Source organism: Bos javanicus, chromosome 22 (assembly GCF_032452875.1).
Source record: "Bos javanicus breed banteng chromosome 22, ARS-OSU_banteng_1.0, whole genome shotgun sequence".
NCBI lineage: Eukaryota > Metazoa > Chordata > Mammalia > Artiodactyla > Bovidae > Bos > Bos javanicus.
In genome coordinates, this window is record NC_083889.1 from 54,547,135 (window position 1) to 54,573,374 (window position 26,240).

A 26,240-nucleotide genomic window follows, 5' to 3' on the forward strand; every position below is an offset into this window, starting at 1 on the left:
TCCAGAATATCAGCTGCACAGGGCTCTGACGTCATCATGGCTTTTCTCACAGTTGGGGGCCTCTGGGAGCCCAGTGTCGGAGCTGAAACAGGATCACTCAGAAGCTAGAGCACCCAGAGGGCAAGGGGCCCGAGGCTGACACCGTGTCCGATGGAGCATGGATGCTGCCCATAGGTGGGCGATTCGGAGGGTCTGTCGTCAGCTGTGAGAGTGAGGAGCCCACAGAGAGCAGCTGGATAGAAGTTTGGGGTCACTCTCCCTTGGATTCCATTCAACATAACCAGAGAGTGGCCATAAAGAAAGGCTGAGCGCCAAAGAATTGATGCTTTCAGAACTGTGGTGCTGGGGAAGACTCTTGAGAGTCCCTTGGACAGTAAAGAGATCAAACCAGACAATCCTAAAGGAAATCAACCCTGAATATTCACTGGAAGGACTGAAGCTGAAGCTCCAATACTTTAACCACCTGATGTGAAGAGCTGACTCATTGGAAAAGACCCTGATGCTGGGAAAGACTGAAGGCAGGAGGAGAAGGGGACGACAGAGGATGAGATGGCTGGATGGCCTCACTGACTCGATGGACATGAGTCTGAGCGAGCTCTGGGGGATGCTGAAGGACGGGGAAGCCCGGGGTGCTGCAGCCACAGGCCGCAAGGGCAAGGAATGGGACACGACTGAACGACCGAACAAGAGCGTGGTCCGGCAGTGGTGTCTTTAACAAGCCCACCGCAAAATCTCGGGGCTCTTTCTTAGCTGGGTGACCTGGAGCAAGTTAATGCACTTCCCTGTGCCCAAGGCACATCTTTAAAATGGGCGTAATCATGGCCCCTATGTCATGGGGTTGTTAGGAGGACGGTATCTCGGCCTGGAGTTCGGCACACTAAGTGCTCGACAAACGCTCACCCTGACGTGACCGTGGTTGACCAACCTCTGTGTTTCCCACATGGGAGAAGGGGGGCCAGGCACTCTCAGCCCCGGTCCAGCTCAGCCACCCACTGCCCCTTGGCCTCAGTTTCCCAGCCTGGAGGGAACGGTGGCCTTGAGCCCCCAGGTGCCCCGAGGTGTGGCCGGGCATGCGTGCTGCAGGCCAGGAGAGGGAGGTCCCAGGTGCCGTCTTACCTTCGTTGCTCTCGCCGGGCGGGTGGTAGAAGGAGAGCCCCAGGGAGATGATGGCGGCGATTTCCAGAATGATCAGCGTCACGTCCTGCAGGGCCTCCCACACGAGCTGCAGGAAGGTTTTTGGCTTCTTTGGAGGTATAAAGTTTTGCCCAAAAATTTGCTTTCTCTTCTCCAGGTCTGGAGCAGTGCCCGGCAAACCTGAGGACAGAGTGCAGAGAGGTTGGCCTGGGGGTCCTGGAGAGACACACATGCCCAGGAATCACTCCGAGGAGGGCGGCCGCGTGGCAGGGGGAGAGAGGCAAAAACAAGGCAGGAAACCAGCAGGAACCCACCAGGAGCCGGCGCCCAATGCTAGCTTCCACCCAGAAGATCTCCTGAACGGCATCACAGCGTGCTGGAGTTGGAGGACTGGGGCATTCTGCTGTTCAAGTTGCAGGGGCCCCAGGGTCCAATATCTACCATCATAGACAAGCTATCACATCACAGGGCCTAGGACTCCAATAGTTTTTTGTTCATCCCGTTATTCATTCAACCCGTGTTTCTCTGCACGCCTGCCCCATGCGGGTGCTGGGGGAGTCCTGCGAAGGGAAGAGCCCCTTGCTCAGGAATATAGGAGCTTGGTGGTCCTGGGATCCTACAGTCTGTGGTTCAGGGGTACAGGAGATGGACATACCTCCGAAATGGGGTTATGGGTGCTGAGCCTCTTCTGATGTTCATAGTAAGACACCCACCTACTGCCTCCAAGAGCCAGACTGGCTGAGAGCTGCAGAAGAGCCTGAGGGTGTCCTGTTCCCAAGGAGACCTTCCCCCATCCCACTGGCCTTGCCTATCAGTACAGGAAGTGCTGAAGATCCACTGTCCTGCCTGTGCAGTGGGAGGAAGGGAGCTTGAGCTGGGTTATGCTTCTTTCATAGATGGGGAGATGGAGGCCTTCATGAGACCCAGCCATGGCACACTCTTGGGACCGGAGGACCCAGGCTGGCCCTGTTCTAAGCACATGGAAAAGTTGCCCCCAGCCTCCTGTGCTGGAATGGCTAATATGTGTTCATAGTGAAAAGCATTGGTCTGTCAGGCACGTCCAACTCTTTTGCGACCCCATGGACTGTAGCCTGTCCATGGATTCTCCAGGCATGAATACTGGAGTGGTTTGCCATTTCCTTCTCTAGAGGATCTTCCCGACCCAGGGATCGAAGCTGCATCTCCTGCACTGCAAGTGGGTTCTTCACCACTGAGCCCCCAGGGAAGCCCTCAGGTGAGGATATTGGGTCATTGTTGTTCAGTTAAGACAGTGGTGTCATTAATCACGACATCCTGGAGGAGAAAGACTGAAGAGATGAGTTTTCAGTGAGAAGGAGAGGAGGCTGGTCAAGGAGAGGACAGGCACAGCGGAAGGGCTGTGTGACTGCAGACAACCCACTTCTCTCTGGACCTCAGTTTCCTCATATACAGCACGAAGGATGGACTTGGCTGAAGGGCTGAAAGTGGGGACTGGTGGCTGTGGCAACCTTACATCCAAAGACAGTTGTTATGGAGACCTACAGGTAGGAAAGTCCACCTGGCCCAGGCCACTGGTCATGCCCTCCCCAGGAGCAGAAATTTAAAGTCTCCTCACCCTCAGGCTGAAAATTAACAGTGCCTATTTTGGGAGGAAAACTACCAGGCTGGTGTGAGAGATGAATGGTGCTGGAGATTCAATTTAGATTAAAGGGCATCTCACCATTTAGTATATTAAAAATTAAAATACTGTGTCAAATATCCGCGGGACAAAGCCAGGAAGGCCTTGAAAATTCAGAGACCCAAATGCAGTTGATAGCAGACACTGTGTGGAACCATAGATTTTCGAACCTGAGTTTCTCTTTGTACAAGGGTGAGGAGTCACGTTTGCGGATGAACTTGGGCTGGTTGTTTCATCCCCTGGAAACTCAATGTTCTCATCATTAAAATGGGAGCAAAGTAAGCCCGAGGCTGTGGTAAGTTGTACTCCACAGAGGAAGGGGCGTGGAAGCTCTCTGTGAACAGTATAGGTGAGGGAAGTGCGTCCTCACAGTGAAGAAATTAAAAAATGCCCCAGCATGTGGCTCAAGTCTTCTGCTGGAGTCAGAATTTGTATTCTATTAATTATGTACAAGAAGAGAGCTGAGTGCAGAACGTGGGTTCTTGCGCTGAACAGGAATGATTTGTTGTATCGGCCGCTTGTGTCATTGGCTACCTGAGGAAGCTTTGCCCCCAAAGTGCATCTCTGTCCAGCTGTACTGGACACACACTGGCTTTTCCCCCAGGCTCTGAGGCTTTGCCCTGGCCAGGTTCTTGGTCACATGCGGAAGCAGTGCCGCTAGTGTGTGTGCGCACATGTAGACATGGCCCACGATGAGATCAGCCGCTCGTGAGCACCCACAGACACTGTGTCCCTCCAGCCTTCGTGATACACACGGACATACATCTCTCCACGGATTTAAGTCCCTGAGTTCAGCTGCATCTCCACCCCTATCTCTGCTGTAGGAATTCCTAGACCCATGAAACCTCTCAGCTCACGGCTCTAGAATTTCTATGTGAACAGGAGAGTGGGTGTTGGTGGGAAGGTTGGGATTGGGTGGTGAGGATCTGGTGGGAAGGTGGGTGGCCAGGAGTTGATCTAGTCGCTGTGAAGATATCAATTATCTGCATCAAAGAATTGAGGGGTCCGGTGGAGGTGAAGGTGCTGAATGGGGTTGCCAGACAAAATACAGGATGAGCAGTTAAATTTGAATTTCAGATAAATAGCAAATAACTTTTAAGTTATGTCTCCTATAATATTGGGGACACGCTAATAAAAATTATTTTTTTATCTGGAATTCAAATTTCACTGGATATCCTATACTTTTCTTTGTTAAATCTGGCAACCCTATACCAAAAGCACTCCACCCTCTCCATCCCCTGCCCCAGGTTCCCCCTTTGCTGGAGCAGGACAAGTCCTGTGGTCAGCCAGTCTCATTCTTCCATTTGGCAGGTGGAAAAGTGAGGCCCAGGGATGGGGAAGTATCTTGACTCAGATACAGTGATTCAGCTGCAAAGCTGGGGTTGGACTCCTGACTCCTGGCCCAGGCCCTTTTCACCAAAAGGTTCTCATCTTGCTCATTAGCTTAAAAAAAAAAAAAACTGAGCCTTAATGTACACACAAAATTATGGACATTTCACATTCTCTCTCCATCAGCATCTCATCCTTTTGGCAGAGAAGACAAAGGCTCCCCACTCCAGTCCTCTTGCCTGGAAAATCCCATGGACGGAGGAGCCTGGTAGGCTGCAGTCCATGGGGTCGCTAAGAGTTGGACACGACTGAGCGACTTCACTTTCACTTTTCACTTTCACGCATTGGAGAAGGAAATGGCAACCTGCTCCAGTGTTCCTGCCTGGAGTATCCCAGGGACGGGGGAGCCTGATGGGCTGTCGTCTATGGGGTTGCACAGAGCCGGACACGACTGAAGCGACTTAGCAGCAGCGGCAGCAGCATCCTTTTGGAAAAAAGGAGGCCAGAAAAGCCGCTGTTCTCTCCGTCTGTGAAGGGGTCTTGATGGTTGAACACAGACATCCGCGATGTCATCACGAGAGGTGCAACATTCCTGTTGGTCCAGGACGGGGCGCTCTGCTGAGCGGCTGCCTGCAGCCTCAGGGAAGCTTCCAGAAGCAGAGGGACCAAATTCTAGCCTCTACCTGCCACTTGGGCAAGTGACACTCCCTCAGAACCTCAGTCTCTTCAGCTGTAAGTTGGGGCAGAGGGGAGACTCGCTGTTTCTGCCTGCTGGGGTGCAAATGAAAGGCGCACAACTATACGAGAAGTGCCTGGCACACCGAGGGGCCCAGAATCCGGGCAGAAAGCCTCTGAGCTCAAATGCACCCTCACACGACACTGACAGCAGCGACAGAGTCTTCACGTCTTTTCATTGTCTATGACCTCGAGTGATCCCTTTAGAGATGCAGGACGAACTCGTCTGCCCCACCCCACACCATCACCCCATTCCCTCCAGTATGCTGGGGCTGCAGACAGAGGGGGGCTAAGTGCACACATATGTGCTCTCGGGGATCATCACTTAGCACATGGAGCTTGCATTCACCTCTGGCCAGTCTGTAAGACAAGGATTACAAACTCCATTTTGTGGATGGGAACACTGAGGCTCAGAGAGCTCAAGTGACTTGCTCAAGGCCACACAGCTCAGCCGGGACTGGACCCCAGGTCTTTGAGAATCCACAGCTGGGCTGTTTCTATGTCATGCCAGGGTGCCTATTTCAGGGCCCAGCAGCTAAAAGTCAACAACTCCACCATTTCCCCTGTTCTGGACACAGCCTTGAGCTATAAACACAGACTTGGCAACAGACAAGAGCTGACTCCCAGGGATTCCAGGCACCTGAAGAAAATGGGAAAATTTAGTCACCAGGCTCGGAGTTGTTAAATATTTGTGTTGTCACTGCAGTGTGGGTACCTCCATTAGTATAAATAAAAGTCTTACATTTTGAAAGGAAAAAAAAAAAACACGAGTCCTTCAAAAGCTATAACATTTATAGAAAAATGCATTTCCGTCTTTGGAAAGTGAGTGGGCTAAATCCACTGTGGTGCATCCAGTCCATTAAATATTATGCAACAATTAGAAAACACAATCCATTTATATGCACTAATACAGCAAAACTGAGTGAAAAAGGCAAGTTGCAGAGCAATGTGTACAGTTTGATTCCATTTATGCGAAACAGAAAACTCAGTAAAGCCATAGTTTATATTTCCTATAGGTACATATATATGTAAATATGTAGCAAAGGTTCTTTAAGGATCTGCTCCAAACTTATGATGGTGGAACTTCTGGGGAGGAAAAGGGCAATCGGATTGGTTGCAGTGGCTGGGACTCTAACTTGGACTAAAATATTTTTATTTTAACCCAGGAGAATGTATTCATGTTTTATTTGAACGATTCAAAGTTTAATTTACAGGGAGAAATCAATACGTACTATAAGAAAATGTACACTTATTTCCACACAACCTTTTGATATGAGGGGCTTTCCAGGTGGTGCTCGTGGTAAAGAATATGCCTGCAAAGCAGGAGACAGAGTTTGAAGATCCTCTGGAGAGGAAATGGCCCTCCTTTTAGATATGAGCTTGGAGACAAATATTCCTGGGTTAAAAACTTGGCTTCATCACTACTACCTGTGTGTCCCTCCACTCAAAGGAATACTTAACTCTGATCCGACCACTCCCCTTCACTGCCTGCACATCAGTCCAGGAGGACTTCGGTTAGGCACCTTCAACCGATTCTCCACCTAGTGGTCAGAGGGATGTTTTAAAAGCATGAAGTGCACTGTGTGAATGTCAGGCCCTTGTTGAAGATGCTCCAGGGGCTTCCGTTGCACAGACAGACATCTACTCTCCTTGCCAAGATCTGGAAGGCCCTGGACAGTGGGACCCCTTATTTCTTCTTAAGTCTTATTCCCTCACCCTGCCAACACACCACAGCGCCACCAGCCTCTCTAGTACAGCTTCAATACAAGTGCTCTCCTGCCTCAGGGCCTTCGCACATGCTGTTCCTGCTGCCTGGACTGCGCTTCCCTCTCATTCACATTGAACTCGGCTAAACCTGTCTCTCTGTCCCCTTCAGATTGAACCTGTTTCTGAATGTTCTCATAGCTCACCGAACATCCCTTTCATTTTTATTACTTTAATCATTAACAGTGTGAAAGTGAAAGTTGCTAAGTCATGTCTGACTCTGCGACCCCATGAACTATACAATCAAAAGAATTCTCTAGGCCAGAATACTGGAGTGGGTAGCTTTTCCTTCTTCGGGGATCTTCCCAACCCAGGGATCAAACCCAGGTCTCCCACATTGCAGGCAGATTCTTTACCAGCTGAGCCACAAGGGAAGCCCAAGAATACTGGAGTGGGTAGCCTAACCCTTCTCCAGTGGATCTTCCTGACCCAGGAATTGAACTGGGGTCTCCTGCATTGCAGGCGGATTCTTTACCAACTCAGCTATCAGGGAAGCCCCATTAATAGTGTAATTGAGTGCTAAGTCACTTCAATTGTGTCTGACCTTTGCAACCCTATGGACTATAGCCCGCTGGGCTCCTCTGCCCATAGTATTCTCCAGGCAAGAATACTGGAGTAAGTTGCCATTCCCTCCTCCAGGGAATCTTTCTGATCCAGGGATCAAACCTGCGTCTCCTGCATTGCAGGCAGATTCTTTGCCACTGAGCCCCCTGGGAATCCTCCAAGGGGATAACTGGTCCCTATTTCCTCAGGTGATGAACATAATGGACGCAGCATTGCACTTGGTGCAGGGAACATCTCGAGGAATGAAAACCATTAGCTGGCACTATTATTATCTCATAAGGAACTGTGGCAAGAGTTTTTGTGCCCCAGCCCCTTGGTCCTCTATGACTCCACACTGCAGCCATGGCAGGCAGCTCCGGAGCACGCTGGCCACACCCTTCACGTGTCCTCCAAATCTGTCTTCAGCTTCAGGGCTCTTCCTGCAGCTGGGGGTTCATCGGGTGCCACTAAGCAGGGGGCCCAGAAGTGACGAGAATTACCCCAGACTCCAGTGGGACTGGGAGTCAGGATAGATGCTCCTATACCCTTGAAGGGACAGTTCTCAGGGGCTTCCCACATGCTCCCTGCCAAGGTCAAGTGGGCCATAGCCCTGGTCCCCTGCAGCATAATCAGGTCACCAGCACACCCCCAATGGCATTTCTCTCTTCCCTGCTTTCTTGCTCTCTCACTCCCGAGATGACTCCTAAACATACCACCTGCATCCCATCCTTGGCTCACACTCTGCTTTTGGGGAATCCAAACTAAAAACTTTCCCTGGTGGCTCAGATGGCAAAGAATCCACCTGTGATGTGGGAGACCTGGGTTCGCTCCCTGGGTTGGAAAGATCCCCTGGAGAAGGGCATGGCAACCCACTCCAGTATCCTTGCCTGGAGAATCCCCATGGACAGAGGAGCCAGGTGGGCCACAGTTCACGGGGTCGTAAAGAGTTGGACCTGACTGAGCGATTAATACACACAAAAATAGGTCGTGAGGAGTGAGTGTGTGAGGCTGGGGCCTGGCGTCCCATCTTGATCTTCCTCTAATCACTCACTGGCCATGTGACCCCGCTGGGCCTCTCCTTCCTCTCGACCAAGGAGCTTGGACTAGTCCTCTAAGGGCCCTTGTTGCTCAGAAATTCTGAGATCCACTTCTCCTGTAATTGTATCATTCATTCATAAAGCCATTAAGCTTCCATGAGGGGCCTTCTAAGCCTGCCGGGTGAGCCTGTGGCCCGACAGAGGTGCTGCCCACTGTCGGAGGGGGAGAGCCTGCCCTGTGTGAGGGGGCAGGACAGCTACAGGGCAGCCCACTGAGGAGGCCACTTTGACCGCAAGCCTCTCATCTTGTCTCGCTGCCTCCAGCGTGCCTGCGCTCCCTCGGCCTGGCCGTCTGCATGCCTGGCTGCCTTTCTGGCCTCACCCTCCTGGGATGGGTCACAGCACCTTCCTCAGGAAGCTGCCCCTGGCTGGCCTTACTCTCATCTAATGGCCCTTCCATGCAGCTTACCTCCCCCACCACCCCCCTTACGGAAGTTATTAAGTGATATTTCAACTGACTCCTGGGATTACTTAATTTTGAGCTCCTGAAAGGCAAGATCTGCGTCAGTTCATTTTGTGTCCTTGGTTATGGCTGGCAGGCAGGAACCACTCACCGTGTGCCCGTGGAGGAGGGAGCGGGGGAGGAGGGAAAGGGGGAAGGAGGGAGAGGGGGGAGGAGGGAGAGGGGGGAAGAGGGGGAGGGGCGGGGGTCCCAGCTGGACCCACACTTGGTACTAGCAGAGAGCAAACAGCACGGAGCAACAGCTCTAATGCTAAATAACAACACAGACACGAAACCCTCTGGCTAAACCACTGGTCCTTGCCATCCTCACAGGCCACACTTAGTGCTTACTCCATGCCAGGTTCTAGGCTAACAGTGTTCATGTGTGCAGACTCACTTAATCCCCAGCGTGGCCCCTTGAAGGGGACACTATTATCATCCCATCTTACACACAGGTAGGAAGCGGCAGAGTGGGAAGGGACCCCAGGGAAGCTGGCCCGAGTCCCGTCCTGGACTAGAGCGTGTGTGGCCTGACTCCTTCCTTCATTCGCTTGCCGGTTCCTTCGCTCGCTGAACGGTGGCTGTGCACCCGCCCGCACCGGCATCTCAGCAAGCACCAGTCACACACTAGTGGAGCAGGAATGGCACTCCCACCCTCCCTGGCTCTTCTACACCCACGTGGTTGTCTAACCGTGCAATGCTTTTGCCACACACAGACTCAAGCTCTTCTGGCAGCGGGTGAGACACGCACTTATTCATTTTGACCCTCTGGGCACTGAGTTGTGTGGTCACGGCCTCCAATGACTAACGGTGGCTCCAGCTGTTCCCCTTTCCGCAGCTGTGTGACCTGGGACAAGTCACACACCTTCTCTGGGCCACTTGGGCTATAAAACAGGGAGATCCTGCAGGCCCCCAGAGACCAGAGGAGAGGGCTATCTAAGGCGGTGCCTGGCCCACAGTGCTTGGCATAGAGTAGGCACTGGTGACATAGTGGTAAAGAATCCGCCTGCCAATGCAGGAGGCACAAAAGACATGGGCCTGGTCCCTGGGTCAGAAGATCCTCTTGGGTAGTAAACGGCAACCCACTCCAGTATTCTTGCCTGGAAAATTCCATGGACAGAGGAGCCTGGTGGGCTACAGTTCTGGCTTACAGTCAGACAAGACCAAACACACACACACACACGTGTAGGGGTTAAAGGACTTCAGCTGCAGAAGCTGATAGCCTTGTAACACCCCATGGAGGAGGGAGATGATGAAGAGGCCTGACTGAGTGCATGCAGCCATCAGAGGCATGAATAGGACAGTAGGACTGGAACCCCAGTCTGGAGATGCCAAGACCCCACGCCCCTGTTGCTCTGCGACACAGGCTTCTTCAGGACAGCCTAAGCATTTGCACCGGGAACCTATCATTGATGCTGTTGCTTCCCCACACTGTCGCGCATTCTTTTATACTTTAAATGTTCTGTGTGTCTCTCCAATAACTTGACAAAGGCCACCTCTGTCACTGCCCGCGCAACAGAAGAAGGGTCAGCATCACTGTTGTTTCGGGGGCCGGGTACTTCCTGTCCCTTTGCTCAGGGGACTGGTGTGGTGCCGGCTGCAGCCTCGAGCTGGATAAAGATGCTGGACTGACCAAGTGTTAGTTGCTTGGTTGTGTCTGACTTTGCAATCCCATGGATTGTGGCCCGTCAGGCTCCTCTGTCCATGGGATTCTCCAGGCAAGAATACTGCAGTGGGTTGCCATTCCCTTCTCCAACAGATCTTCCTGACCCAGGAATTGAACCTGGGTCTCCCGCACTGCAGGCAGATTCTTTACCATCTGAGCTACCAGGAAAGCCCATGCTGGACTGACCAAGGCTCAAGCTAATACTGAGAGCAAGGGGACAGCTGTGAAAACACACCCAGTGACTCCAACTGGAGCAGCCATAGTGATCGTCACACCATTTACTGAGTCCTGGCAAAACCCAGTGAAGTTTCTCTCTAGACATGCGCCATGTTCTCTATGAAGTGTGTTCTTATTCAGAAGTGTGTTGTTTTGGGAGCATGTGCTTCCCTTAGCAAGCCTTTCTGCAGCTGTGCTAACCCCAAGCCCGGGAGAAGTCACTTGTGTCTGCTTTTGGGAACCTCATTCCTGTGATGCTTGAGGGCGGCCAGGTCCTCGGCCAGCCCTGCCATGCCAGTCCTGCTGGGGGGTGAGTCCGCCCTCCTCTGGGGGAGAAGGGGCAGTTGCTCTGCTGACCAGCCATGCAGAGTCGGGAGCAGGCATGCTGGCAGGTTGACTACAATGCTTTCTTGGAAGATAACAGAACACACTCTTTTTCCAGCTGTTAAGCTGGCTGTGAAAGAGGAAGGGTCACCAGGGCTGGTCACTGGTGAGACCATAGCTGGCTCTGAGGCTGGCTCTTGCCCTAATTTGCTGGGAGCTCCATGGTGAAGACTGTCCTGTTACCTCGAATAGAGCCCAACACATAGTAGGTGCTCACGAAGCAGGTGCGGCATGAAAGGCTGGCAGGCTACAGAGTCCACGGTAGGAGAAAAGTATGTTCCTTAGGACCTTTACCAAACAACAAAACTGAAGTCGGTTGAGACTAGTCAGGCTTCTCAGGAAAGCTGTCAAACTGTACCTTCAGAATATTATTCTTCATAAGAATGGATGCATTGTCATTACTTGGGACAAATGAATAATAATAGCTGGGTGTGTGATGCGTGCTAAGATGTTTCAATCATATCCAACTCTGTGACCCATGGACTATAGCCTGCTAAGCTCCTCTGTCCATGGGATTCTCCAGGTAAGAATACTGGAGTGGGTTGCCATGCTGCCCTTCAGGAGATCTTTCCAACCCAGGGATTGAACCCATGTCTCTTAAGTCGCCTGCATTGGCAGGAGGGTTCTTTACCACTAGCTCCACCTGGGAAGCCCAAGAGCTGGGTGATTTTGCTTAAAAAAAGAGTTCCTTTAATACAGATGGTAATAAACACATGAAAAGATGCTCAACATCGCTCATTGTTAGAGAAATGCAAATCAAAACTACAGTGAGATACCGCCTCACACTGGTCAGAATGGTCATCATCAAAAACTCCACAAACAAGTGCTGGAGAGGGAGTGGAGAAAAGGGAACCCTCCTGCGCTGCGGGTGGGAATGTAAATCGATATAACCACTATGGAAGACAGTATGGAGACTCTTTAAAAAACTAGGAACAATAATAAAATGTTGGTGCTGTTCAGTCGCCCAGCCGTGCCTGACTCCTTTGCAAAACCACCATTCAACCCAGCAATCCCACTTCTAGGCACATACTCTGAGGAAACCCAAACTGAAGAAGACACATGTGCCCCATCGTTTGCCGCGGTTCTAGTTACAGCAGCCAGGACATGGAAGCAGCCTAGATGCCCATCGACAGATGGACGGATACAGAAACGATGGCACACATATGCAATGCAATACCACTCAGCCATGAAAAGGAACGCACCTGAGTCAGGTCTAGTGAGGTAGGTGAACTGAGAGCCTATTATACAGACTGAGGTAAGTCAGAAAGAGAAAGACAAATATCGTGTATTAATGCATATATGTGGAATCTAGAAAGATGGTACTGATGAGCCTATTTGCAGGGCAGCGGTGGAGATACAGACATAGAGAACAGATTTATGAACAAGGGTGGGGGAGAGGAAGGGGAGGGTGAGATGAATGGAGAGAGTAGCATGGAAGCATACACACTGCCATATGTAAAATAGATTGCCAATGGAAATCTGCTGCATGACTCAGGGAACTCAAGCCGGGGCACTGGGACAACCTAGCGGGGAGGGAGGGGACATAGGGGACACCTGTGGCTAATTTATATTGACGTATGGAAGAAATGAAACCAATATTGTAATCATCAATCAATCAAAAATAACTAAATACAAAAAGCAAAACAAAATTCTTTAAAAACAAAAACCTCTTCGAGAGTTTAACTGTTTAAACTCTGTAAGCCTTCAGAGTCTTTCTTACAGAGGGAAAATGTCATGATTCTTACCTGGACCTCGGGTGGCTTATATCTGACCTTAACTTTCAGGCCTCACTGCTCCCTCATTACCCCTTTCCCTCTTCTGATTCGGCTTTCAGAGAATAGTCAAATCTGAGGGCTATCCTTGCCACCTCTCAGACAGGAGCCACAAACTAATTTCATCTTGCAAGTCAACTGTGACTTATTAGCAAGGGCTACCTGGAGTTGAGTTTGAAGAGTCTGTGTATCAGGATTGATTAGTGATGTCTGCCCCAGATTTGTTGGAAGAGGGTGTTTGTTATGACCAGTGCATTTTCTTGGCAAAACTCTATTAGTCTTTGCCCTGCTTCATTCCGTATTCCAAGGCCAAATTTGCCTGTTACTCCAGGTGTTTCTTGACTTCCTACGTTTGCATTCCAGTCCCCTATAATGAAAAGGACATCTTTTTTGGGTGTTAGTTCTAAAAGGCCTTGTAGGTCTTCATAGAACCGTTCAACTTCAGCTTCTTCAGCGTTACTGGTTGGGGCATAGACTTGGATTACTGTGATATTGAATGGTTTGCCTTGGAAACAAACAGAGATCATTCTTTCGTTTTTGAGATTGCATCCAAGTACTGCATTTCGGACTCTTTTGTTGACCATGATGGCCACTCCATTTCTTCTGAGGGATTCCTGCCCGCAGTAGTACATATAATGGTCATCTGAGTTAAATTCACCTATTCCAGTCCATTTCAGTTCGCTGATTCCTAGAATGTCGACATTCACTCTTGCCATTTCTTGTTTGACCACTTCCAATAGAGAAGACTCTATACATGGACATCACCAGATGGTCAACACTGAAATCAGATTGATTATATTCTTTGCAGCCAAAGATGGAGAAGCTCTATACAGTCAACAAAAACAAGACCAGGAGCTGACTGTGGCTCAGACCATGAACTCCTTATTGCCAAATTCAGACTTAAATAGAAGAAAGTAGGGAAAACCACTAGACCATTCAGGTATGACCTAAATCAAATCCCTTATGATTATACAGTGGAAGTGAGAAATAGATTTAAGGGCCTAGATCTGATAGATAGAGTGCCTGATGAACTATGGAATGAGGTTCACGACATTGTACAGGAGACAGGGATCAAGACCATCCCCATGGAAAAGAAATGCAAAAAAGCAAAATGGCTGTCTGGGGAGGCCTTACAAATAGCTGTGAAAAGAAGAGACGCGAAAAGCAAAGGAGAAAAGGAAAGATATAAACATCTGAATGCAGAGTTCCAAAGAATAGCAAGAAGAGATAAGAAAGCCTTCTTCAGCGATCAGTGCAAAGAAATAGAGGAAAACAACAGAATGGGAAAGACTAGGGATCTCTTCCAGAAACTCAGAGATACCAAAGGAACATTTCATGCAAAGATGGGCTCGATAAAGGACAGAAATGGTATGGACCTAACAGAAGCAGAAGATATTCAGAAGAGATGGCAAGAATACACAGAAGAACTGTACAAAAAGATCTTCACGACCCAGATAATCACGATGGTGTGATCACTGACCTAAAGCCAGACATCCTGGAATGTGAAGTCAAGTGGGCCTTAGATAGCCTCACTATGAACAAAGCTAGTGGAGGTGATGGAATTCCAGTTGAGCTATTCCAAATCCTGAAAGATGATGCTGTGAAAGTGCTACACTCAATATGCCAGCAAATATGGAAAACTCAGAAGTGGCCACAGGACTGGAAAAGGTCAGTTTTCATTCCAATTCCAAAGAAAGATAATGCCAAAGAATGCTCAAACTACCGCACAATTGCACTCATCTCACACGCTAGTAAAGTAATGCTCAAAATTCTCCAAGCCAGGCTTCAGCAATATGTAAACCGTGAACTTCCTGATGTTCAAGCTGGTTTTAGAAAAGGCAGAGGAACCAGAGATCAAATTGCCAACATCCGCTGGATCATGGAAAAAGCAAGAGAGTTCCAGAAAAACATCTATTTCTGCTTTATTGACTATGCCAAAGCCTTTGACTGTGTGGATCACAATAAACTGTGGAAAATTCTGAAAGAGATGGGAATACCAGAACACCTGATCTGCCTCTTGAGAAATTTGTATGCAGGTCAGGAAGCAACAGTTAGAGCTGGACATGGAACAACAGACTGGTTCCAAATAGGAAAAGGAGTTCGGCAAGGCTGTATATTGTCACCGTGTTTATTTAACTTATATGCAGAGTACATCATGAGAAACGCTGGACTGGAAGAAACACAAGCTGGAATATAGATTGCCGGGAGAAATATCAATAACCTCAGATATGCAGATGACACCACCCTTATGGCAGAAAGTAAAGAGGAACTCAAGAGCCTTTGATGAAAGTGAAAGTGGAGAGTGAAAAAGTTGGCTTAAAGCTCAACATTCAGAAAAAGAAGATCATGGCATCCAGTCCCACCACTTCATGGGAAATAGATGGGGAAACAGTGGAAACAGTATCAGACTTTATTTTTCTGGGCTCCAAAATCACTACAGATGGTGACTGCAGCCATGAAATTAAAAGATGCTTACTCCTTGGAAGGAAAGTTATGACCAACCTAGATAGCATATTCAAAAGCAGAGACATTACTTTGCCAACAAAGGTTCGTCTAGTCAAGGCTATGGTTTTTCCTGTGGTCATGTATGGATGTGAGAGTTGGACTGTGAAGAAGGCTGAGCGCCGAAGAGTTGATGGTTTTGAAGTGTGGTGTTGGAGAAGACTCTTGAGAGTCCCTTGGACTGCAAGGAGATCCAACCAGTCCATTCTGAAGGAGATCAGCCCTGGGATTTCTTTGGAAGGAATGATGCTAAAGCTGAAACTCCAGTACTTTGGCCACCTCATGCGAAGAGTTGACTCATTGGAAAAGACTCTGATGCTGGGAGGGATTGGGGGCAGGAAGAGAAGGGGATGACAGAGGATGAGATGGCTGGATGGCATCACTGACTCGATGGACGTGAGTCTCAATGAACTCCGGGAGTTTGTGATGGACAGGGAGGCCTGGTGTGCTGCGATTCATGGGGTCGCAAAGAGTCGGACACGACTGAGTGACTGATCTGATCTGCCCCAGATTTGGGTCTGGAAGTGGGGGCTTGTGTTTCAGGAATTTGCTTTCCTGTCCTCTTTCTCTTTCAACCCCTGGCTCAGGATGTCAAGAGGCCCACAAGGTAGACCCACCTGGATGTCTTATTTATTAATGCATCTCCAACTTGGGAGGTCTAAGACCAAGCTCTTCATTTCGTTGAAATCTATCCCCCCTTCTGACCATACTGGCCAGCCACCCTGGGATTTCCTGGATCTGACCTTTCTTCTTCAGACCTGAGATCAACATCTGAGTCTGGGGTCCTCGCATCTCTCATTTGGCTGTCCCTGCAATGGCTCCTTGGTGGATCTCCCTTCCTGAACCGTCATCCTCTGACTCACAGTGAATGATGCTCTGATCTCTCCTAAGTGCCCCTCAGACCTGTATGTCCCCACTCTGGAAACTGCATTGGCTCTAAATGCTCAGCAGTGTCTAATATCCCCTCTTCAACAATTAAAACCAATCCCTTTCTCTCACTCACTAATCCATTCATTCTTAGATTCCCTTTTCCTCTCTGTTCACATATTTGTTAAACAAACATTTCACGATTGCTGCATCCACAATGTCAAGTATGTCTTGTCTCGTAAGGACACAGAAGTGAATACTTCCCTCCACTTCAAATTCTGCGGGTACTGATGCAGTCCTGCTTTCCTTTGAGAAATAAGTCCAGTCCAAGGTATGTGAAACTCACAACCCTTCCCAGGTTATTACGTCCCTTAATGAGGAGCTTGCAGTCTAGGGTGGAGACAGATGTGTAAAAATTCACTCTAATCCCAAGTGAAATGCCTCTCCTTCCAACTTTGGTTCCTTTTCCAGGTCTGGGTCTGTCTCCTTTCCTCTGGGGTCTGCCTCAACACCATCCTCTCCCAGCATCTTTCTCTTCTCTCACAGTAGCCACCACTCTAGTAAATAGTTCGATGGCCAGCTTGGGTCTATCTGCTTCCACTCCTTTTCCTCCAGTTCTTCACCTCATTTCTGTATAAGGGAAACTGTCCAGTGCACAGTAGGGCCACGATAAGAACTGAATTGATTCAACTCCAGTTTTTGAGTAAATCTCTCCTGTGTTCCATTTCTCCCTGCTGACCCCCAGTCAGGTCTCAGGCCCACCCATTTGTTTTGGTGCTGGACTTGGGGCCAGATCACCTGCTTCTGACGCTTTTTGTTGTTGTTGTTGAGTCATGCTAAGTCATGTCCGACTCTTTGTGACCCCATGGATCACAGCATGCCAGGCTCCTCCGTCCTTCACTATCTCCCAGAGTTTGCCATTGAGTTGGTGATGCTATCTAACCATCTTATTCTCTGCTGCCCTCTTCTCCTCTTGCCTTCAATCTTTCCCAGCATCAGGGTCTCTTCCAACAAGTCATCTCTTTGCACTGATCCATGAAGGGGTTCTGCCACTTACAGGCTGGACTCAACCCCCAGGTGCTTCAGTTTTCCTGTCTCTAAAATGGGAATTTTGACAGTACCTCCCTCCTAGGCTTGCTGTGAAGATGCAATGAGTCGATACTTGTTAATGTGCTTACGTCAAGGTTGTATATTGCCACTCTGGTTATTTAAGTTATATGCAGAATACATCATGTGAAATGCTGGGCTGGATGAAGCACAAGCTGGAATCAAGATTTCCAGGACAAATATCAATAACCTCAGATATGCAGATGACACCACCCTTATGGCAGAAAGCAAAGAGGAACTAAAGAGCCTCTTGATGAAAGTGAAAAGAGGAGAGTGAAAAAGCTGGCTTAAAACTCAACATTCTAAACATGGCATCTGGTCCCATGACTTCATGGCAAATAGATGGGGAAACAATGGAAACAGTGAGAGACTTTATTTTCTTGGGTTCCAAAATCACTGCAGATGGTGACTGCAGCCATGAAATTAAAAGATGCTTTCTCCTTGGAAGAAAAACAATAACAAACCTAGACAGTATATTAAAAAGTAGAGACATTACTTTTCCAACAAAGGTCCATCTAGTCAAAGCTATGGTTTTTCCAGTGGTCATGTATGGATGTGAGAGTTGGACCATAAAGAAGGCTGAGCGCCAAAGTATTGATGGTTTTGAACTGTGGTGTTGGAGAAGACTCTTGAGAGTCCATTGAACTGCAAGGAGATCAAACCAGTCAATCCTAAAGGCAATCAATCCTGAATATTCATTGGAAGGACTGATGTTGAAGCTGAGTCTCCAATACTTTGGCCACCTGATGCGAAGAGCCAACTCAATAGAAAGACCCGGATGCTGAGGAAGACTGAAGGCATGAGGAGAAGGGGACGACAGAGGATGAGATGGTTGGATGGCATCACCGACTCGATGGACATGAGTTTGAGCAAGCTCTGGGAGCTGGTGATGGACAGGGAAGCCTGGCGTGCTGCAGTCCATGGGGTCGCAAAGAATCGGCCACATCTGAGTGACTGAACAACAACAACAATATGCTTAGAGAAGGAAGAATGGCAAGAAAGGAGAGGGGATTAGCACCCCACTCCAGTATTCTCGCCTGGAGAATTCCATGGACAGAGGAGCCCAGTGGGCTACAGTCCACGGGGTCGCAAAGAGTCAGACACAACTGAGTGTCTAACACTACACTAATGTGCTCAAAACAGTGTTTGGTACATGGTAAGAGTGAGGGCTGACCTTTCCTGCATATTGGGATAGGTCCTCCACTTCAGTTTTCCTTTAGGCCTGAACCTATTTACTGTTGGTTTGGAATTCTCACCCTCTCCTGTTTACACTTACTTTGCATTCTGTCCCCCTCATCATTGAGTCCCTGGAGTTCACTTGCCTGGCTGACAGGGTCTGGATTCAGGGGGCACTGCAGAAAGGGGAAGGTGGGTGGACCTGCCACTTCTGTCTGGGAAGAATCATCACCCCCAGCATTCACTGGGTCACACCTGGTTGCCTAGCAACCAGCAACACACATCTCTGCCTTGGCTCACAATTATATGGAGAAACAAAATGTTCCAGATGAACCCTCAAATCACACATCATTAAGTTCTGTTCAGCCTGGGGCTCAGCAACAAAGCCATAAGGAACAGAACAAAGCAGCAAGAGCTTTGGGGGATGGAGTACCGTGCTAGGAGACTGGGGCTGGGCTTCCAGCCATGCTGACCCCTGGTTGGCTAGGTGATACCGAGATCCTCACCCAGGTCCAGGTTCAAAAAGTGGCCCTGTCACCTGCTCACTGGCTGAGCCATACCCAGTCAGTGCCCTGGTATCTCCTCACCTGCTGGAGTTCAGATTTGGTCCCTGCTCTGCAGGGCATGGTGAGAATGGATGAGATAACACACTATGTCCTTCGCCTGTTCTCAGCTCTCCAGCATCCACCCCACTAGGGAGGAAACCCCACAGTTCTGGTGCTCCCCTGGTCGTCCAGCCCCTGCTGACTTCCCCTCAGGCCCCACCTCCAAGCCTTTGTCCACGCTTCCCCCTCATTCCATGGCACAGCCTCCCTTTCATTCTGCAGGTCCTCTCCGCCTCCTGATCTCAGGATCTCCAATGACTGTTCTGTTCTTCCTCCCCCGGCCCTTGCCTGTTTCCCCAGAGCTGTAATGACAATGGACGATCTCAGTTATTTCTCCATTTTCTTAGCTTTTTTTCTTGCCACCCATACTCAAACACAAGCCCCATAAGAGCGGTGACATTTTTTATTCCGTTCACTGCTGCATCAATTCCTGGGGCCCAGAACTATGTCTAGCACATGATAGGTGCTTAAGGACCGTCTGCTGCATGAATCGATGAACAAATGAAGGAATGGTTCCAATGCCTGGCACTTAGTAGGTGCTTGGGACCTTCTTGCCTTTTGTTTCACTTTAGGCTTTTCTACAAAAGGAGTTCGCCGACACCCTTAAACCCTGTATGCTTGGCCCTGCATTTACTGGAGGCAATTCTTTCTTGGATATTTACAGCAAAAGGTAAAGATATCCATTAACCAAGAAACACGCTAGCATGAAATCATCATTCTGTGCACTTTTCAGGGACAAAACTTCAGGACCTGTCATGAAGGACTCTGAAATTTAAATACACAAAACAGGGAGAGGAAATAACATCTAAGATTTGCCGGCATCTAGAACACACTGGAGAGAGGGGACTTGGGCCAGGCTGGCTTGGGTTCAGGTGTTACTTCTGCAACCTGTTGGTGAGTGACCTTGGCCTTGACACTGTGTCTCAGTTTCTTTGTCTGTGAAACGGTGATAATACTATAAAGAGATACCATATAAACCGCAAGTCCCCCCCAACCACTCTCCACTGCTCAGAATTAAACCTGGGGGCTGGGACTCACTGCAGCCCCATGGGTGGTCTCCATCAGCCTCCCACATGGCGGCTGCATTTTCTTTGCTACTGTGCTGAGGCCGGAAACACAGCTGGCTCCCCAAGATGGTAATTGTTCGGACAATTTAGGAAACCTCTGGGGGAGACAGAGAAGCTGGCAGTTCCAGATCAAACAGCCAGCTTTCCCGGGAGCCCGTTGTCAGAACATCAGAGGGACGGTTTTGCAGCCTGGCCTCATATTAACTGCGGCAGTCAGAAAATGGATTATTCCAAACCCCGGCGTTCACTCACTCGACACTTTCTCCTTGTCTGGGTAATTAGATCTCCCAGGACTTCAAGAGGATGCTGGCAGCTTCATGCCAGCTCACATGTCCTTGAGGCTGGCAAGGGGGCAGCAGGGTGTGTGTCTCTGTTAGATCGCAGCCCCTCTTGGGCCGGCCCCCTCCCCCCAGGTCCTAAGCTGAGCGGGCTGTGGGTTCCGTTTGGGGCAAGTGGACTAGGGAGCCCTCAGCATGCCCACACATATCTCCATCACTCGCATTTTCATTTATGTAGAATCTTTGTTAGGTGCTAACTTTTCAGAGGTGCATGAGACTGCCCTTGTCCTCAGGAAGCATGAAATCCAAAAGTCTAGATAACTAATGAGAACCTACTGTATAGCTCTGTATACAGTACTCCCTACTGTATACAGTAGGGAGCCCTACTCAATGCTCTGCATTGACCCAAACAGGAAGGAAATCCAAAAATGGGAGGATATATGTATGTGTAGTGGATTTACTTGCGGTACAGCAGAAACTAATACAACATTGGGAAGCAACCAGGCTGCTGTTGGTTAGTCGCTAAACTGTGTCTGACTCTTTGTAACCCCATGGACTGGAGCCCGCCAGGCTCCTCAACCCATAGGATTTCCCAAGTATGAATACTGGAATGGGCTGTCATTTCCTCCTACAGGGGATCTTCCCAAACCAGGGATCAAACCCACGTCTCCTGTGTCTCTGCACTGGCAGGCGGATTCTTTACCACTGAACAACATAGGGGATCAGAAAACTCCAGAGAGCCGGAGGCCTACCAGAACTCAACCTTAGCCAATCTTGGCAAGCCATTCATAGGCGGCCGCTCCAGACTCCCGAGGGTCCCCCTGCAGCCTCTTCTACCTGCAGGGTTGCTTGGGAAGACTCTGCCCTGAGACACTCTCCCACTGGGATTTCTGTCCTCTTGGGAGAATCTCTAGGGTGGGCTCAGCAGGGGGACGGGGAGCTGAGTTCATTTCCCTCCCTCCCTGGAGAAGGTAGGGGCCAGCTGGGGCAGGGTGTACATGGTGTAACTGTTTTAAGCCCCTATACAGGGTGGCTGGTTCCTTTCATTCACTGTTCTCACAATTAAGCCCTGGATTCTCTTTAAAAGGTTTCCCTGGTGGCTCAGATGGTAAAGAATCTGCCTTCAACGCAGGAGACGCAGGTTCGACTCCTGGGTTGGGAAGATCCCTTGGCGAAGGAAATGGGAGCCCACTCCAGTACTCCTGCCTGGGAAATCACATGGGCGGAGGAGCCTGGCGGGCTACAACCCCTGTGTTGCTCCGTGTTTCAGGCCAGGCCATCCACATGCTCTCTCCTTGGACCCGGAGTCAGCAATGCAGTGGGATCAGCTCCCATCTTCTTGTGAGACCCTGTTGCTAAGTATTCAGGCACTTTTGTGAGCTGGCTGTTAGAGGCAGCCGTCATGAGGAGTCAGTGATACAGAGTTCCAATTTCTATAAATCATATTTAAAAGGGAACAAGTGGCCCATGCTTGTCCCTTCCTAACTATTTTCCTGCCTGTCACTATGCTCTGTTCTCCGGAGCCCACCGAGGCTACCCATGGAAACGCCACGTAATGGTGTGGACTGTGGGTCGTCTCCCAGTCTCACATTTTGTGCCATCGTGTTCGTGGCGCTGTAGGAACACTTACGCCATGGAAATCAGCATGCGCCACAAACGAGGACTCCTTACCACCCCAGAGGGCTGTGTGCTAACCACCCACCAACCCAGCGCTGCCCGAAATAGGGAGCAACGCAAGGACCCGAAACAGCGGGAGTGGATTTCTCCCAGCCTGCGTGCCCCCCAGGGGCATATATTCCTGGTGTCAGTCCTGCCATCCAGCCCCGCGCATCCCAATTTCCCTCCAGAAAACCGAGCTCGGTTTTCCAGCCTCTGGTCTGACTTTGGGGGACCATGCCCGTTCTTCCCTCGGATCTGCCCCACCACTCCTGTTGCTCATCACCAACGCGCCTCAGCTGACCTGCCTTAGGACAATGTCCCCACCAACGCAGAAGGACAAGTGGAGAGAGAAACCATCACCCTGAATCTTACCCATAACCCCAACACTGGCACTTGCCTCCCATCTGTTTCTATGGAGTTGCTGCCATGTACCATGCTGAACACGGCTTTTTCACACTGCACCGCATCACGAGCCCCATACACGTTGCTTCATGCTCTTTGCAACAACAATTTCCCACGATGTTCCATCAGGCATGTGGAGAAGCTGAAGGCGGCTTAATTGCTCTCCTAATGTTAGGCATTTAGGAATTACTTAACATCACACAGGGAAACGGTTAAGAAAAAAAAACAAAAACTGGGACTTTGGGTCAGGAGAAGAGTTCTCATGTGGTTTTGGGCCAGAGGGCTGTGTGAGTTTGGGGCAAGATCTTTCCCTCTCTGTGCCTCAGCATCTTAAACCTATAATATGTAAATAATGATGATGATAGTAATAAGAGTAACGGCAGTTTCCGTTCCCTGCAGGCTTCCTGTACTGAGCTGTGTGTTCTTACACCAGCTCATTTATTCCTTACCACGGATCACGAACAAGTACTATTTCACAGATGAGTAAACAGGTTCTGAGAGGTGAAGTCATTTGCTTGGCACAACATGGCGAGTAAGTAAGTGGCACAGCTGGGATCAGACCCAGGACGCCCGCTGCTTAACGCGTAGGCTGCCTCACTGCTTCCTAACGCCCACTGGGATGGGCGCTCGGAGACGCATGCATCCGCACGGAAGAGAGCTCGTCAGCTCTCACCACAGTCCTCCTCTGTCCCCCCGTGCACCCCCACTTTACAGGAGAGAAACTGGGGCTTCAAGCACAGAAAGGATCGTCTCAAGTGAGAATGTTCTGGGTGGATTGTGCCCCCGCCCAAGTCATAAGGCCTGGAAACTCAGGGTGGGACCATATAGAGCCACCACAGAGGGGAGCAGTTGCTCAGTTAGGATGAGGTCTTATGGGTGGGCCCTGTTCGAGGATGACCTGTGTCCTTACGTGGAGGAAATCTGCAGTCAGAGACAGACACACACAGAAGGAAGATGGTGTGAAGATACAGGGAGGACGGCCACCTACAAGGTGAATACCAACGAGGCCCGACTGGTCTACTGTGCCATTTAAAGCCTGTGCTTCCTTATTACTTTTCTACCCGGGTGATCTGTCCGCTGGTGGAAGTGCGATGCTCAAGCCCCCCAGTACTGTTGTGTTACTGTCGATGTCCCCTTCTCTGTCTGCTACCATTTACCTTGTGGATTGAGGCACTCTTACGTTGGGTGCATAGATATTTACAATTGTCACGCCTTCTTCACCGACAAGTGAAGGAGAGGGACCTGGGACAGATCCTCCCCGTCACAGCCCTCGGAAGGAACCGGCTCTGCCGACATCTCGATCTCAGACTTCCAGCCTCCAGAAAGGTGAGACAACACGTTTCTGCTGTTTAAGCCACTCAGTTTGTGGTCCTTGGTTATGGCAGACCCTGGAAATGTACACATCCATGCAGCAAGGCGGGGATGGATGAGAGCTGAGGTTGTGTGGGGAGGTGGGGAGCCTGCACGAGGCAGGGGGCGGGGAAGACGAACGTCTGCCCCCTTCACCACGTGCAGGGATGCCTTGGGGCCCCTGGTCCTGGGTGAGGACCTCACCCACCGCACACCTGGGCAGGTCCCTTCCCTCCTGGGCCTCAGTGCATTCTGGGATTGCTGGATGAGATGGGCCCTGAGAGCCACTCCAGACCTGTGGTCCCCACGAGTCTGAGAGTCCCTCCGGCTCTTGTCCCAACCACCCTGACCCGACTGAGCTGGTGTGTGTGGGGGCAGCCCCAGGGAACACACCATTCTGCTGTTTTGTCCAGCAGAGGTTTCCCAAGAGCTCGGGAAGCAGCCTGTCCCCCGGGCTGTTACTCCTTCACTGTCCTCTCTGGACCCTTCCCGGCAGCTCTTATGTCTGATTGCCTCTCCAGTGTCAGACACCTTGATCACACCCTGCCTGCAGGTGACTCTCTCCTCTCCTCTCTGACTTCTGCTTTGCTGGTTGCCTTCTCCCTTACCAGCTGCAGCTGCACTTGATGAGCACCGCAGGAGAGTTCATCCCTGTATGCTCATGGAGTGTACTCTGTGCCCAGCACTGCTCCAGGCACTAGAGTACGGCAGTGAACAGCACAGGCCCAGACCTCTGCCCCACTCCCCCATGCAGCTTTGGGACTTCTTAGCAGAGTCCCCGGAGAAGGCAATGGCACCCCACTCCAGTACTCTTGCCTGGAAAATCCCATGGACAGAGGAGCCTGGTAGGCTGCAGTCCATGGGGTCGCTAGGAGTCAGACACGACTCAGCGACTTCCCTTTCACTTTTCACTTTCATGCATTGGAGAAGGAAATGGCAACCCACTCCACTGTTCTTGCCTGGGGAATCCCAGGGACAGGGGAGCCTGATAGGCTGCCGTCTATGGGGTCGCACAGAGTCAGACACGACTGAAGTGACTTAGCAGCAGCAGCAGTAGCAGCAGCAGAGTCCCAAACTTCTCTGTTGTCCCAGGCTTCTCTGTAGGCATCTTTGTCATCTAGCTGCTCCACCTCCAGGCCTGCCATCCCATTCCTCAGGGCCCAGCAGAAACCTCTCATTTCACCACAGCCTTGTTCCTCTCCTCGCTGGACCGTCTCTACCACAAGCGGCCAGCTCTGTCTTGAAAACCGAGTCTGCACGACCCTCTCTTGCCCTTGACTGTCCAGTGCAGCCTGGGCCCTCCTCTCCGTCACCGGTCCCAGCCAGGTCCAGCTGTCACCTCTCTTTCAGATGCCTTTCCCTCCCTCCCCGCTGGCTTTATTTCATGGGTTATCTCCCCATCCAACCCAAACCCATGGCTGCCAGCTGTTCCAGCTGCACTGTTCCTCTGCTTGAGGACCGTCATGGCCTCCCTCCTGCCTCTTCATTTAAGCACAGAGGTTGTGGCTGAATATGTGGAGTCCTGGCGTGGACTCTCGAATTGCTGGGTTTGACTGTCACGCCTGGTTTGGATTCCTCCACCCGTTCGCTGCGTGACCATGGGCAAGTGATTTGATGTCTCTGTGCTTCGGTGTCTTATGAAAATGGGACTACTACCAGTGCCTACTCTGTAGGGTTGTTGGGAGGATCAAATGAGGTGACGACGAGTGCGAAGCTCTAGAAGAATGTCTGGAGCATCTACACTGCTCTGCTCCTCTTAATTATTATCACTGCTGCTGTGGTTCCCTTCTCTAAGCCCCAACCAAAACAGAATAATTGGCTCTTCATTTTACATAGCCTTCTGCTCTGCCTCTGTGCCTCTGTCCACACTTTTCCCTCCACATGGAGTGCCCTGCTCCAATGCAAACCTTGCATATCGCTCAACGTCTTGCTCAAATACCACCTCCTCCATGCAGCCCTCCAAGATCCCCCCAGCTGGAAGGGTTCACTTCTGCTTCTCCGTTCTCTGGCGTCTTGTCCAAAGCTATCCTAGAGAAAGAGCAGAATCTTCTCTGCTCAGAAACGGTCCCTTGGAACATTTTCTGGGACCACAGAAATTTGTAAGGGGCCTCCCTTTGGGGTGGAGGTTGATGCTGGCAGGTGGGTATGAGAGAACCATCTGTGGAGGCCCTAATTTCCACTGACTATAATAACTACAGATCTGAAACCACAGCAGGGCTTGCAGTGTGCCAGGAGGAGTAAGATAATCATTGTGGAGGTGAAGGGGAGGCTGTGTAAGTAACTCACCTGCCCCACTGAGGCCTCCCCTGTGACAGGCAGGCCCAGAGGGACAGGTGGCCTTAGACCTCTTGAGTTTTGTGGGACCCAGGCCAGGTGGACACCTGACATTGCCCTAATGCTAAGACAGCCCAGCCTGTGGTTGCTGAGCAGCATCTCTCATCCCTCAGCCCACTTGACAGACGAGGAAACTGAGGCTCAAGAAGGCAAA

General features: G+C 50.3%; 1 protein-coding gene across 15 annotated transcripts in view; it reads right to left on the reverse strand.

Moving 5' to 3' along the window:
* Positions 1-26,240, reverse strand: part of ATP2B2 (ATPase plasma membrane Ca2+ transporting 2) — a 380,163-nt gene that overhangs the window by 86,990 nt on the left and 266,933 nt on the right. For all 15 annotated transcript variants that reach the window (XM_061397083.1, XM_061397086.1, XM_061397080.1 and 12 more), the window contains one exon: positions 1,117-1,314. In XM_061397083.1, coding sequence (XP_061253067.1) covers positions 1,117-1,314 — 198 coding nt within the window. The remainder of the gene's footprint in view (positions 1-1,116; positions 1,315-26,240) is intronic.